The sequence below is a fragment of the Bubalus bubalis genome, chromosome 1 (genome assembly GCF_019923935.1).
Source record: "Bubalus bubalis isolate 160015118507 breed Murrah chromosome 1, NDDB_SH_1, whole genome shotgun sequence".
In the NCBI taxonomy this organism is placed as follows: domain Eukaryota; kingdom Metazoa; phylum Chordata; class Mammalia; order Artiodactyla; family Bovidae; genus Bubalus; species Bubalus bubalis.
This window is the reverse complement of record NC_059157.1, coordinates 20,012,099-20,026,148: the sequence shown is the minus strand read 5'-3', so window position 1 is coordinate 20,026,148 and position 14,050 is coordinate 20,012,099. Positions and strand designations below refer to the sequence as shown.

The following is a 14,050-nucleotide window of genomic DNA, read 5'->3' as shown; positions in this document are numbered from 1 at the left end:
AAACTTTGTAGTTTGATGTAGTCTCATTTGTTTACTTTTGCATTTGTTTCTCTCACCTGAGAAGTCATAACCCCCAAAATATTGCTAAGACTGAGGTCAGAGAGTGTACTGCCAGTGTTTTCTTCTAGAAGCTTTATGGTTTCAGGTCTTAAATTTAAGTCTCTAATCCATTTTGAATTTATTTTTGTACATAGCGTGATAAAGTAGTTCACTTTGGTTCTTTTGCCTGTAGCCATCTAATTTTCCCAACATCATTTATTGATTTTTAATTCAGTACGGTTATAAATTACTGTGCTTAATAGACCTTTAGAGATGCTCACAGATACCTGGAACTGCTGCTGCTGCTAAGTCACTTCAGTCATGTCCGACTCTGTGTGACCCCATAGACGGCAGCCCACCAGGCTCCCCCATCCCTGGGATTCTCCAGGCGAGAACACTGGAGTGGGTGGCCATTTCCTTCTCCAGTGCATGACAGTGAAAAGTGAAAGTGAAGTCGCTCAGTCGTGTCCAACTCCTCGAGACCCCATGGACTGCAGCCTACCAGGCTCCTCTGTCCCTGGATTCTCCAGGCAAGAACACTGGAGTGGGTTGCCATTTCCTCCTCCAATGCATGAAAGTAGAAAGTGAAAGTGAAGTCCCTCAGTCGTGTCCGACTCGTAGCGACCCCATGGACTGCAGCCCACGAGGCTCCTCCGTCCATGGGATTTTCCAGGCAAGAGTACTGGAGTGGGGTGCCATTGCCTTCTCCATACCTGGAACTACTGGTATTAAATTGGTGAATAAGTTTGTTGGCTGGGAAAGATAAGTTACTTTAGAAACCTTTCAGCTATTGCATAAATGTGTCATGGCTGAATTTTGTTTCATTGAAAGTAATTTTATTGTCATTTTAAGAGCCTTGTTTTGTTTTGTTTTGTTTGGGGTGGTGGAAATGGATTGGTATGCTTAAGAAAGTAAGCAGGTTATTCTGATATTTTAGGTTTAAGTTCTTCCTAAAGATTTTAGAGAAAACAGTGAACACATCTGTCACCAAGTAACATTTTATGTTTCGTAACTTTCTGTTATTTCTTCTGAGTTACTAAAATAGATATAATACATATATATATAAAAGTTAATGAGTTGTTTTTCTAGACAGTTCCAAACATATTTTATTGTTACTTTGAGAGTCTTTTGGGTACAAATTTTTGTATAAAAAAATTATAAAATGTGAGAGATGTGATATAAATTTTCTCATTGGTTTTATAAGTGTAGATCAATGAATTTAGCAGTTCAAATGATGTATAGCCTTGTTGCTTTGCTGACAATCCAGTTAGGTCGAAAATGTCTTTAGGCTATGATTTTGCTACTATAAATAAAAAAACATCACGTTTAAATACTCCAGATACCTTAGGTTTTTCTCCTTCTATTAAATTTTAGAATGCATAGTTTTTAGTTACAAGATTTAATATTGCCTACGCTTGTTCCTTTGAGGCTTTAATTTTAAGCAGTTTAAAATTCTGAACACAAGTGAAACAATTTTCTGTCTATAAACTCAGGCCTAGTGAATAGATACCAATGACCTTACATTTGATATTGAAACATCTTTGAGAGACTTTAATTGAAACTCTGACATTAGAATAAGAAAATTGTTATGTATATTGAGTGTAGATAATGTGTTATCAATTTAGGTTTTCCTCATAGTGCCAGTACAATACTTTCCACATAATATATTTTTTAAGCTTTCTGAGTATGTAAAATAATAAAATTGTCTCTCACACTCTTTAGGGGAAATAAAATGCTAAAATTTATAAAAGAGGTTCATAAAACTTAGTTTAGTTGAGCAGTTCATCAGGGTGAACTTTTTATTGCTATTTGCTTGCCCTACTCAAATTCAGATTGATTATTTATGACTCAGAGGTTCTGCGCGATCTGGTTTTACTGACCTCCCCTAATGCACCACTGCCCCTTTCACCACCAAAGCAACAAAAACGTTAAAATACCCAATAATCCTTGAAAAATAAGGTATTAATGGAGAAAAACACAAAATAGAAGTACATATGAGATCTGAATTGAAGGAAAGGTATATCATACACATGGATTAGAAGACTCACTATTCTAAATTTGCAACTTACAGAATTAATTCTAGAAAAGGAACATATGTCAACATAATAGAGGCCATATGTGACAAGTCCATAGCTAACATCATGCTCAATGGTGAAAAGACAAAAGCGTTTTCTTTAAGATCAGGAACAATATAAGTGTATCCACTCTTGCCACTTTTATTCAACATAGCATTAGAAATCCTAGCCAGAGCAATTAGACAAGAAAAAGAAAAGTCATCCAGATTAAAAAAGAAATAAAATTATCATATTTGCAGATGATACTATATATAGAAAAACTTAAAGGCTCTATCAAAAAGGTTTAAATAAGAAAATTCAATAAAGTTGCAGGATATAAAATCAATATATAAAAATCTGTAGGCTTTCTTTACACTAATAATGAACTAATAGAGAAATTAAGAGAACAATCCCATTTACAAGTGTAAAAAAAGAATAAAATACCTAGGGTAAATTTAATCAAGGAAATGAAGACCTGTATATTGAAAGATGCTAATGAAAGAAATTGAAGAAGACAAATAAATGGAAAGATATTCTGTGCTCATGGATTAAAAGAATTAAAATTGTTAGAATGTCTGTACTACGATATAGCAATAAAGATTCCATGCAACCCCTATAAAAATTCCAAGGGTATATTTCACAGAAGTAGAACAAAACAGTTCTCAGATTTGCATGGTATCACACAAAAGACTCCAAATAGCCAAAGCAATCTTGAAAAAGAAAAACAAAGCTGAAGATACCACATTCTCTGACTTCAAACTATATTACAAAGCTAACTTAATAAAAACAGTATGATATTGGCATAAAAAAAGACATACAGCTCAATGGACAGAATAGAGAGCCCAGAAATAAACCCATTCATATATGGTCAATTAATTTATGACAAAGGAACCAAGAATATACAATGAGGAAAGGACAGTCTCTTTAATAAATGGTGTTGGGAGAATGGACAGCTACATGCAACAGAGTGAAACTGGACCACTATCTTACACCATACACAAAAATTAACTCAAAATGGATTAAAGACCTTAGCGTAAGACCTAAAACCATAAATCTCTTAGAAGAAAACATAGGTGAAATCTCCTTGACATAGCTCTTGGTGATGATTTTTTGACTCTGACACCAAAAGCAAAACAACAAAAGCAAAAATAAGTAGACTACATTGAACTAAAAGGCCTCTGCATAGTGAAGGAAACCATCAACAAAAATGAGAAAGCAACCTACTGAGTGGAAGAAAGTATTTGTGAATGATGTTTCTGGTAAAAGGTTAATGTCCAAAATGTACAAAGAATTCATGTTGAAAACAATGTTGAAAGAATGTGTGTGCGTGGGTGGGTAGATTGACCTTGAGTAATTAGAGTCTCTCCAAGTTTTTATCTTTGGGCTAAGAATTGGATGACAGAAGGAGCTAGGCATGTAAGATCTGGGTCTTCAGGCAGAGAACACAGCAAGTACAAAGTCCTATAGGCTGAAATAAGTTTGTCATATCCAGGGAACAGAAAGTGAAAGACACGGTTAGTAAAGCTCAATGAGATAGGAGAGGTGAGAGTGGCCAACTCACTCGTTAAGGCATCAGATCAGATCAGATCAGTCACTCAGTCATGTCCGACTCTGCAACCCCATAAATTGCAGCACACCAGGCCTCCCTGTCCATCACCAATTCCCGGAGTTCACTGAGACCACGTCCATCAAGTCAGTGATGCCATCCAGCCATCTCATCCTCTGTCGTCCCCTTCTCCTCCTGCCCCCAATCCCTCCCAGCATCAGAGTCTTTTCCAATGAGTCAACTCTTCGCATGAGGTGGCCAAAGTACTGGACTTTCAGCTTTAGCATCATTCCCTCCAAAGAAATCCCAGGGCTGATCTCCTTTAGAATGGACTGGTTGGATCTCCTTGCAGTCCAAGGGACTCTCAAGAGTCTTATCCAACACCACAGTTCAAAAGCATCAATTCTTCAGCATTCAGCCTTCTTCACAGTCCAACTCTCACATCCATACATGACCACAGGAAAAACCATAGCTTTAGGAGCTTTTATTATGTGTGTTATTGGAATCCATTGCAGGATTTTAAGCAGGGAAGTGACCTGATCTGGTGCATGCCTTGAAGAGAGACACACTCTGCTCTGTTAAGGATGAATTGTTAGGCAGCAGATGTGACAGTAGAGAGACCAACAAAAGGTTTCATGCTGAAGTCTAGACAAGAGATTGTGGAGCTTGAAACCAAGCTGGTGACCCTAGGGAGTAGGCAGATTTGAGATGTGTGTTTGGAAGTATAGTTCATGAATATCAGAACTGAGGGAAAGAATTCTTCAACAATAAAATGAGGAAAATACTTGTCACAGGATGTTATCACAGGAGCTAATACTTGTCAAGCATTTGGCATTCTTGTCAGAAAAAAGAGCTTACTAAATGTTAGCTACTTACCATTGTTGCTATTTTTATTTTCAGGAATAAGCCATATACTTAAGCAAAAAGAATTTTTCTGTAAGAAATTTTCTGTAAAAGTTAAATTATACCTTTTGTACAACTCTCAGTTTGGGAGTCTCTTCTAATAGCACATACTGTTTTGTTGGTAAAGATCAGAGTATTACACTGTCTTGATTTTTAACAGCCTCTCTTGGCTCAGAGAGAGATGGTTCATTGGTTTTTCTTTTGTGCTTTGTAACACTAAGCCTGGAGAAGGCAATGGCACCCCACTCCAAGTACTCTTGCCTGGAAATTCCCATGGATGGAGGAGCCTGGTAGGCTGCGGTCCATGGGGTCGCTAAGAGTCGGACATGACTGAGCAACTTCACTTTCACTTTTCACTCTCATGCATTGGAGAAGGAAATGGCAACCCACTCCAGTGTTCTTGCCTGGAGAATCCAGGGACAGAGGAGCCTGGTAGGCTGCAGTCCATGGGGTCGCACAGAGTCGGACACAACTGAAGTGACTTAGCAGCAGCAGCAACAGTAAGCCATAAAGATATGTATAAGTAGCAACATTATTCCTTTTAAAAATTGTAACTTAACTTTTTTTGACATGTGCTAGATTGGTGGAATGGGACACTGAAAATCTTGTGTGGGTCTGTAATACTTTCACTTAGAAGCTATTTCCTATGAGTTAATTTATAGGTAAGTTACTGTGTGGTCAAATTCTGTGTAGTTCTTTGAATCAGCCCTAATTAGTATTTTTATTTTGGTTCTTTAGACCCCTCTCCCCGCCCCCCGCAAAAATCAGTTACAGAGATAATTGCTACAAACCTTGGTTATGAAACAAAGGCCTTGTATGACCATTATAGGTAATGAATTCTCTTTATGTATAAAAAGTAATTAATGCATATGCATTAAACATGGATAGAGTGGTGAATGACCAGTTATGAATTGTACTTAATAGTACAGGTAGAGTACATGTTTTGATAAGCTTTTTATGTATGGTTTTCTAAATTACAGTACTTTAAGTAGGGGATTAATTTTTTGTGGGTAACACTTATTTAATGAATTTTAATACAAAATCAAATTAGATGATTTCATAATTGACACATAAAATGTATCTTTACTGATTTTGGCTGTTCATCTCCACCTTTTTAAACTTGCATGTGTACACATACATATATTTTATGCAAAATTACGTTTTATGTAATAAGAAAAGAGATAAAAAAGAAGAAAAAATTACGTATTTCTAGTACCTAGTGATTTAGTCTCATTTTCTATCCATCTATATTTCAAATATCATATTTTTTCTCCTATATTTTGTTTTATATATATGCAATGCAAAAGGCTAATTGAGGGACTTCCCAGGAGGCCCAGCGGTTAAGACTCACGCTTCTACTGCAGGGAATGCAGGCTTCATCCCTTGTCAGGGAACTAAGATCCCACATGCAGCGTGGCACAGCCAAGAAAGAAAGGAAGGGAGGGAGGAAGGGAGGGAAGGTGGAGAAAGAATGGAAGGAGAACTGATTGATGTATAAGCAACACCTTTCTATGTTGGAATTTTTTATAATATTGTGTGTGTATCTGTGAGGGTGGGTGGGTTGGTGGTTGGTCTATACCTTTTTTGTTTTTTTTTACTATGGTAAAATATAAATTTAAATTTTTTATTTATTTTAAGCAGTTTAAAAGTAAAATGCCATTTTCGCCATTTTAAAATATATGGCTCAGTGATATTAAGTCCATTCACAGTGTTCTAGCATCCTTTCAATACAGATGATTTTATTCAAAAACTGTCATTTTATCATTTATGTAACAGTATTATTCGGAGAAGGCAATGGCACCCCACTCCAGTACTCTTGCCTGGAAAATCCCATGGATGGAGGAGCCTGGTAGGCTGCAGTCCATGGGGTCGCTAAGGGTCAGACACGACTGAGCAACTTCACTTTCACTTTTCACTTTCATGCATTGGAGAAGGAAATGGCAACCCACTCCAGTGTTCTTGCCTGGGGCATCCCAGGGGCAGGGAGCCTGGTGGGCTGCCGTCTTTGGGGTCACACAGAGTTGGACACGACTGACGCGACTTAGCAGCAGCAGCAGCAACAATATTTTTGGGCATCTAATCTCCATGATTTTCTGTAAATAACATTATGGTAAACATTCTTGATGCAAAATCTTTGTCCACGGGTAAATCATTTTTTAAATGATAAAAATTGATAAGTGGTCTTTTGAGTCAGAGAGTATATTTGTTTAAGCCTATTCATGATAATGCTACATTTTCTTCTGAAATGTGGTACCATGAGACTTCCCTGGTAGTCCAGTGGTTAATACTTGCCTTCCAACACAGGAGGTGCAGGTTCAATCCCTGGTCAGGGAACTAAGATCCCACATGCCTCCAGACCAAGAAAACAAAACATAAAACAGAAGCAATGTTGTAACAAATTCAATAAAGACCTTTTAAAAAATGACCCACATCAAAAAAACCTTAAAAAAAATGTGGCACAAGTTCATATTCACATTATCAGTGTGTGAACACAACTCCATTTCACCACTTTCTTGCTGATACCAAGCATTTTTGTTTTTACTTCAGTTATTAGTGAAGAAAGGAAATTAGTTTTCAAGCATTGTTAGTGCACTAATTAGGGAAATGTGAATTTGCATGCAGGCTTTACTCAAATCTATAAAGCAGGAGACTTTTTCTTGGCCTACTTTCCTGGAGTGAGTGAATTTCTAAAGATAGTGTAAAGGACATATATTGAAATAAATCTTTTTTTGGTTTCTATTTTCCACATAATTCTCATTTATTTAGTTAATATATGCATAAAATGAAAGAAGATATGACCATTACTGCTTTCCACTGTTAAAATGTCATTTTCTAACAACATTACATGGTAAGTAATAGCATGGAGGCAGTGATACCTAGCTGGCAAGTCCTAATAAAACTTAAAGTAGGAAAGGAAAGATCACTAATAAAAGTATTAAGCAGGTAAAGATAAAAATGCTAATATTTTCAGTAATCTTTTTTTTTAACCCATTGCATTGTAGCTTAAAATTTCATCATAGTACTATGATGACCTTCAAATTATCAAAATGGCTATTTTTTCCATTTTTCATTATCTCACTAAATCCTCATCATGCTGGACTTGGCATAATGTTGTGACCCTTTACCGTCCATAATGTGTTTTCTTGGTATTTCTTACCATTCCCAGTGTTTGCCTAGTCGGTACCGTGCTTTAGATATTTTTCTGGCTCTTCTAACAACACCCTCCAGTACCACCATTTTTCTGTCTGAAAATTGTGATGCTTTTCACCAGTGTTCTGGTTCTGTATTTCCAAAAGCCTGTATTCTCATTTGTTTGAGAATGAGATATTATGCCATTATTTTTAGTTCTTCCTTTTCACATATCTTGTAACCAAACTATTACCATGTATTTCTGGTATCCATATATTTTCCACTTTCCCTAGTGTAATGTTAAGTGCTGTGCTTTGTCTTAGATTTGATTTTCATTGGTATTTAAAAATATAGAAATGGATTTTATGCATCTGATTTTGAGAGGAAAGTGAATGCCTTGGACAGGAATCCTGCCTCATTCATCCTGCATTTCTAGCATGAAATAGGTGTTGAAGAAATGTTTTTGGAAGGAATTGCCCAAACTAAAGGAAGAGCTTCCTTAGTTCTCAGTTCTGTGAGATGAGGGAATCTATTTGAATGGCATCTTTTTTTTTTCTTTACCTTTTTGCTGTAGAACATAGTACTTCAGTTATTCATATTTGTTGATATTATTGTTAAAGGAATTCTAATGGTTCTTTTTACAAAACTGATTTACAATATAAAATATTTTCCCTATTTTTAGGTTTTGGAAGAAAGGACGTGGTAGAACACTTACTACAGATGGGTGCTAATGTCCATGCTCGTGATGATGGCGGTCTCATTCCACTTCATAATGCGTGTTCTTTTGGCCATGCTGAGGTTGTAAGTCTGTTACTGTGCCAAGGAGCTGATCCAAATGCCAGGGATAACTGGAACTATACTCCTCTGCATGAAGCTGCTATAAAAGGAAAGATCGATGTATGTATTGGTAAGTATTATTTGGTGATACCTAAATTGTAAGGTCAACCCTACAGATAGAATAACATTTAAAATAAAGGTTTACCCTTGCTTGTTTTTTATTGTAGTGGAAATACTGTTTCCTCAGAATAAAGAACACTTTGTTACTTCTTATAAGCAATTATTTTCTATCAAAGGGGAAGTAAAGACATGGTAATCTAAAGTTGGTTAGGAACAAGATTCACAATATTAACTCTCCAAATGTAAGGCAAATGCCAGCTGGTGTGGAACTAAATTTTGATGGATTACTGTTATCAAATTTAGTTAATTTACAGTCTTTAAAAGTCTGAAAGTTTTCCATCCTAGCATCATTGAGAACCATTATAAAGTACAAGTTCTTACTGAATTGGATGACATATTTGGATGTTCAGGTTGATTCAAGGAAAGTCATCTAGTACTAAGGCAAAACCTTTTTCTTTATGTTGCTAAAATTGAACACCAGCTATTTTATTAGCCCTGGAAAAGCTTTGAGTGATTCGAATACAACCGTTCAAGGCTTAATATTTTCAACAGAGTCTAGAGAAAAAGCAATTTCAAACAAAATTGAACTTTTCAACGATTTTAAGGATTGCGATTATATGAAACTATATTCAATCAGCATTTCTTTCTCCTTTATATGTATATCTAAATAGGCATCTATTTTAGACTTTGCTTTATTGTGTAAAATCTTTCGTTTTGAAATCTAAAACAGGCTTCTAGAGAACAAGCATAGTGTCTCCTGAATGTATCGTCTCTTTTTTGAAACTCAATATGATGGATGTTTGTTTCGCCTTTAGCAGGTTGATTTACAAATTATCTTCTTGAATGGTACCCATTTCAGTATAATTGGCTATTTTTTCTGATAAAGCTCAAATAAATATGTCACATTTAAAGATACAGAGGTGGTGCTGTTATTAAGATTTTCTCCCACTTCATAGCCACCTATTCCAGCTTCAAATATATTTTTTCATTTTCTTCAAATTATTGCATTGTCTGACAAAACTTCTTTATTCTATTCTCTGCCATTATCCTTTATCACTTCACCAGCCAGTTTTACCAAATGAAATTCAAGGTCATTTCAACATGACCCTTATACCCTATCCTTTTTGATCTTTGACATCTTACACTTGATTCTCCCATTTCCTCCTAAGTCTCTCACTAAAACAGCCATGTCCTAGACTAAGTCATTCATAAAACTAATCTGAAAAGCTTGAGTTTACCACATATTTTCTGATTACTAAATCTCTTGTTATTTGTGATGTTACTATGAGATAACTGTTACTGAATTTGAAGTGTACTCTTATCAAATCTTCTAGACCTTCAGCCTCCCTACTCTCATTCTTTCTTGTTTCACTTTGTCACATCCATTGAATTTTTCTGTTGTTAAAGAATTTTACACAATTTTCACCTTCCAATGTATTATCTCTTTTAGGCTGAAGTGTTCTATTTTCCTACCTGTACCTCTTGAATTTTTCATTCTGTCGCTGCTTTTAAGAAAATTTCCTTTTATGTTGTCTTTGCAAGATTGTTGTACTTATCAGTAAACCAAAGATCTTAAAAAATCATATTGCTTTATTATATTTGACTCTTTTGAACTCTTTACATAATAAGAGGCATTTATTATGTATTTTTAACTTTTTGTTTTGAAATAATTATAGATTCATAGAAACCTCCAAAAATAGTACAAGAAGGTCCATGTATCCTCCTAGTTTCACCCTTTGGCTACATCTTACGGTGTCGTAATACAGTATCAAAAATAGGAAACTAGTATTGGTACAATGTGTAGAGTTCTGTGCCGTTTAATCACATGTTCAGATTAATGTAACTGCAGTCAAGATACAGAACATATTATTGGAAGCTCCCCTCATTCAGTTTATTTATGAAAGAAAGTGAAACTATTAGTCGCTTAGACATGTCCAGTTCTTTGCGACCCCATGGACTGTAGCCTGCTAGGCTCCTCTGTCCATGGGATTCTGCAGGCAAGAATACTGGAGTGGGTAGCTGTTCCCTTTTCCAGGGGATCTTCCCTACCCAGGGATTGAAGTCACATTGCAGGCAGATTCTTTACTATCTGAGCCACCAGAGAAGCCTACTTATAGCCTACTTTTATAATGATCTACTCCGCATCCCAGATCCTTAACCCTTAGCAACCAGTAACATGTTCATCTGTATAATTTTGAGAATGCTATAAGTGGAATCATACAGTATGTAATTTTTTTGAGATTGGCTTTTTTTTTCTTATTTGCCTTCCAGATCTTTTTTAAAATTGCTGATTATTATGCCATGGTTTTGGTGTACTATAGTTTAGCATTCACAGCTGAAGAACGTTTTGGTTGATTCCACTTCTTTGCTATTACAAATAAAGCTCCTGTGAACATTTGTGTACAAATTTTTATGTAGAGATGAGTTTTCTTTTCTCTGAGATAAATGCTTTAGATTGTGATTGCTGGGTAATACAGATACTCCTATATTTATATACAAATATAAAACATTTTATAGTCAGATATAAACTATGTTTATTTAATCGACTGTTCATCAAATTGTTGTTATTCTTCATTAAGGATGGGTTGTTGAATATTGGTCCTGAGCATGCATTGACTTCTGGTTATGGATTGTCTATAATGAATGGACTGTCAAACATTTTTTGTTGGTACTTGTTTGAAGAGTTGAGATAGGGAGGGAAAAGAAAGAAAAAGGTGATGCTGGTAAATCTACCAAAAATTGCTGTGGTTAGGTGATATATAATTCACTGTTTTCCCTTGAAGGCAACTCAGAGTACTTAACCAAAGTTCTTCAGTAATGTTTATATCCTGTGCATGAAATGGATGATTCAAATTTCCTACCATTTTACTAGTAAATAGTAAAGAAAGGAGAAAGCTGTTTCTTTGCCACGGCCTCTAGAGCTGATATAAAGTTGTTATAATAAAGAATGTTTTCTTGACTGAGAATGAAAAGTTCTCTCTGCTTAGTGAGATTTATTTAAGAGTGTATTGTAAGCCTAAAAAATTAATTTCATTCTTTAAATGCCCCAAACATTCTTTATTCTTAGTTTAGTTTTTTTTAGATCATCAAATACTTAACAAATTTAAAGTGGCAATTTTTACTGTACTTTAAAAAAAACTTAAGATAATCTATTTACTAAAGCTTAAACTAAGTCTTTATTATTATAACTCACTCCTAAAGTAATCTTGCTTTCATGATTTCCAGGAATGATTTCTATTTTCTGTGTCTTCCATCTAGAAAGATATATTTACTTTCCTTGTTCAAACTCTAGTTTAAATTATCTGTTCTATGTACTCATGTTTCTCTTCAAATCATATACCCCTTTACTAAATTACCTGATCACTTCCATGGTCCTTTGATTAAAAAGTCCTGGAACTTGAGAGTGGCATGGGATTGGGAGCAGAGGAGGGAAGAATGGTACCACTTCTGATACACTCTTGTCTTTTGTTATTTCAAATATAGTATATTGAAGATGAACAGCTTTCTGGGTTTATTAGAAAGTACAATGATATTAACCGGCACACCTCATTTTCTGTCCATCTAGATTTATGCTGTCTGATATTGTAGCCTATAAATGAAACCTGGTTAAAATGTAAAAAATTTTAAATTTAATTCTTCAGTTGCACTAGCCACATTTCAAGTGCTTAATAACCATATCTGTCCACTGGTTACTGTCTGCGAGTGTGTGAATGTTGAAATCTCCATCATTGTACAAAGTTCTCTCAGATAATGCTGTTACAGTCCGTGTACCTGTATACATAGTCCTTTAATGAGATCATTCCACATATGCCATTTTCTTATTTTTTCACTGTGTTATGACCATATTTCATTATCAGTGAATATTTTTTTATCTAACCTCACTTTTAAAGGCTGTCAAGAATTATATAGAAATAACCACTTTTTAGATCTTTCATCCATATTAGGCCATTTAGAAGATTTCTGATTTTTCACTATTGTATAAACAGTACTATAGAGAATATCATTTTCATTAATCACATATGTAAACCCTGATTACTTTTAGGAAACTACTGGAAAACTAGTGCTTCTTAATAAGAATCAAAGAAATATAGCTGCTGGAGAACTTGACTAGGGCTCTGGATTTAGCTTGTCACTTTATCTATCCATATGTCGTCTATAAATGAGCTAGGTTAAGAAAAGTCATTTCCCACACCTTTCTTACTCCTTGCAAAAATTCATTGAAAATTCAGCGAAGCATTGAGAATTTGATTCGTTTGCCTTTGTTTCATTATTCCATCTCTTGCCTGTTCCTGCCAGAGTACCTCCCTTTGGCATTTTTAACATCCATTTTCCATATAAAAACTGAATTGGAATCTTTTAAACAAGTCTCAATGTAGCATTTTTGTAAAAGTAAAAAATTGGCAAAATTCCATACTTGGATCCTACAAAAGGAGAAGAGCCAAAAATGATAGTAATTTTTCCCTTCTGAAATAATCCCTGCTGACACTGAGCACCATTATGTTGATGACTTGCCCACTGATTTCAGCTGCATTCAAGAAGGTTAGTGTTTTTGCATTTACCTGATAAATTTGGGACTACTTCAGTAGGCATTCTGGTTAATAGTGTTAAATATATATATTTATATAGAGAGTTTATTTGTTCATTGTATTCTACTAAAGTTTCCAGAATGAATCCCTTCATTCTCGTTTAAGAAATACATCAAAGATGCTTAAATTAGAGGGGAAAAGGTCAAATAACAGAACAAAAGAATGACCAAAAAAGACCTCATACATTTTTGAAAGTGAGATAATGCTTTACTTAATGCTCAAGACTGTCTGTTAAGGAAATTAATTGTATGCTTGCATTTACTTTTAGATTAAACATGGTCATTCAGATAATCTATGGAGTTCATTGAGATGCATGGCTTAAGCTTGGGGTTGTATGAAAGTGGTATTTGATTCAAATGGCTCATGTAACCAACTTGGCTTTCTCTTTACATGATCACCATGTTATCTGAAATGGGTGTAATAGTTGTAGTTGTGATATTATTTAAGGAATTGTGTCCTTGCTTTGTACAGTTCCCTGGTGACAGATTTCAGAGGCAGGCCCAAATTGGAGATAAAGATTTATGGAGTCCTTCTCATTCCTCTTTCTCACTGACCAAGCTAGAAGTTGTTAAGTATAATAATTGCAGTTTCAGGGCTTTAAAAAATTGTTTAGTTGTTCAGTTATTTAAATCTGCTAATTCTGTTTTTTAAATGGAGTGGGTGTTAGTTAGACTTTTCATCTATAAAAAGAATCTGAGATTAAGAATATCGCTTTATTGTGAGTTGTTTGATAGTCTACCCTCAGGTATGACAATCCAGATAAGACATTAAGAAATGCCACAGTGTGTCGAAATATGTTTATTTTGTGTCAAGCCAGAACTTTTCTATATTTGCTGTGGTATAAATAATCGTGGTTAGAGATAGAGTGTGTATATTTTATTTTGCCTTTGGGGGCA

At 35.1% G+C, this 14,050-nt stretch overlaps 1 protein-coding gene across 2 annotated transcripts in view; it reads left to right on the top strand.

The window, feature by feature from the left end:
* TNKS (tankyrase) overlaps positions 1–14,050 on the top strand; it is a 161,233-nt gene that overhangs the window by 14,742 nt on the left and 132,441 nt on the right. For both annotated transcript variants that reach the window (XM_025278992.3, XM_006060715.4), the window contains exon 2: positions 8,354–8,578. In XM_025278992.3, coding sequence (XP_025134777.1) covers positions 8,354–8,578 — 225 coding nt within the window. The remainder of the gene's footprint in view (positions 1–8,353; positions 8,579–14,050) is intronic.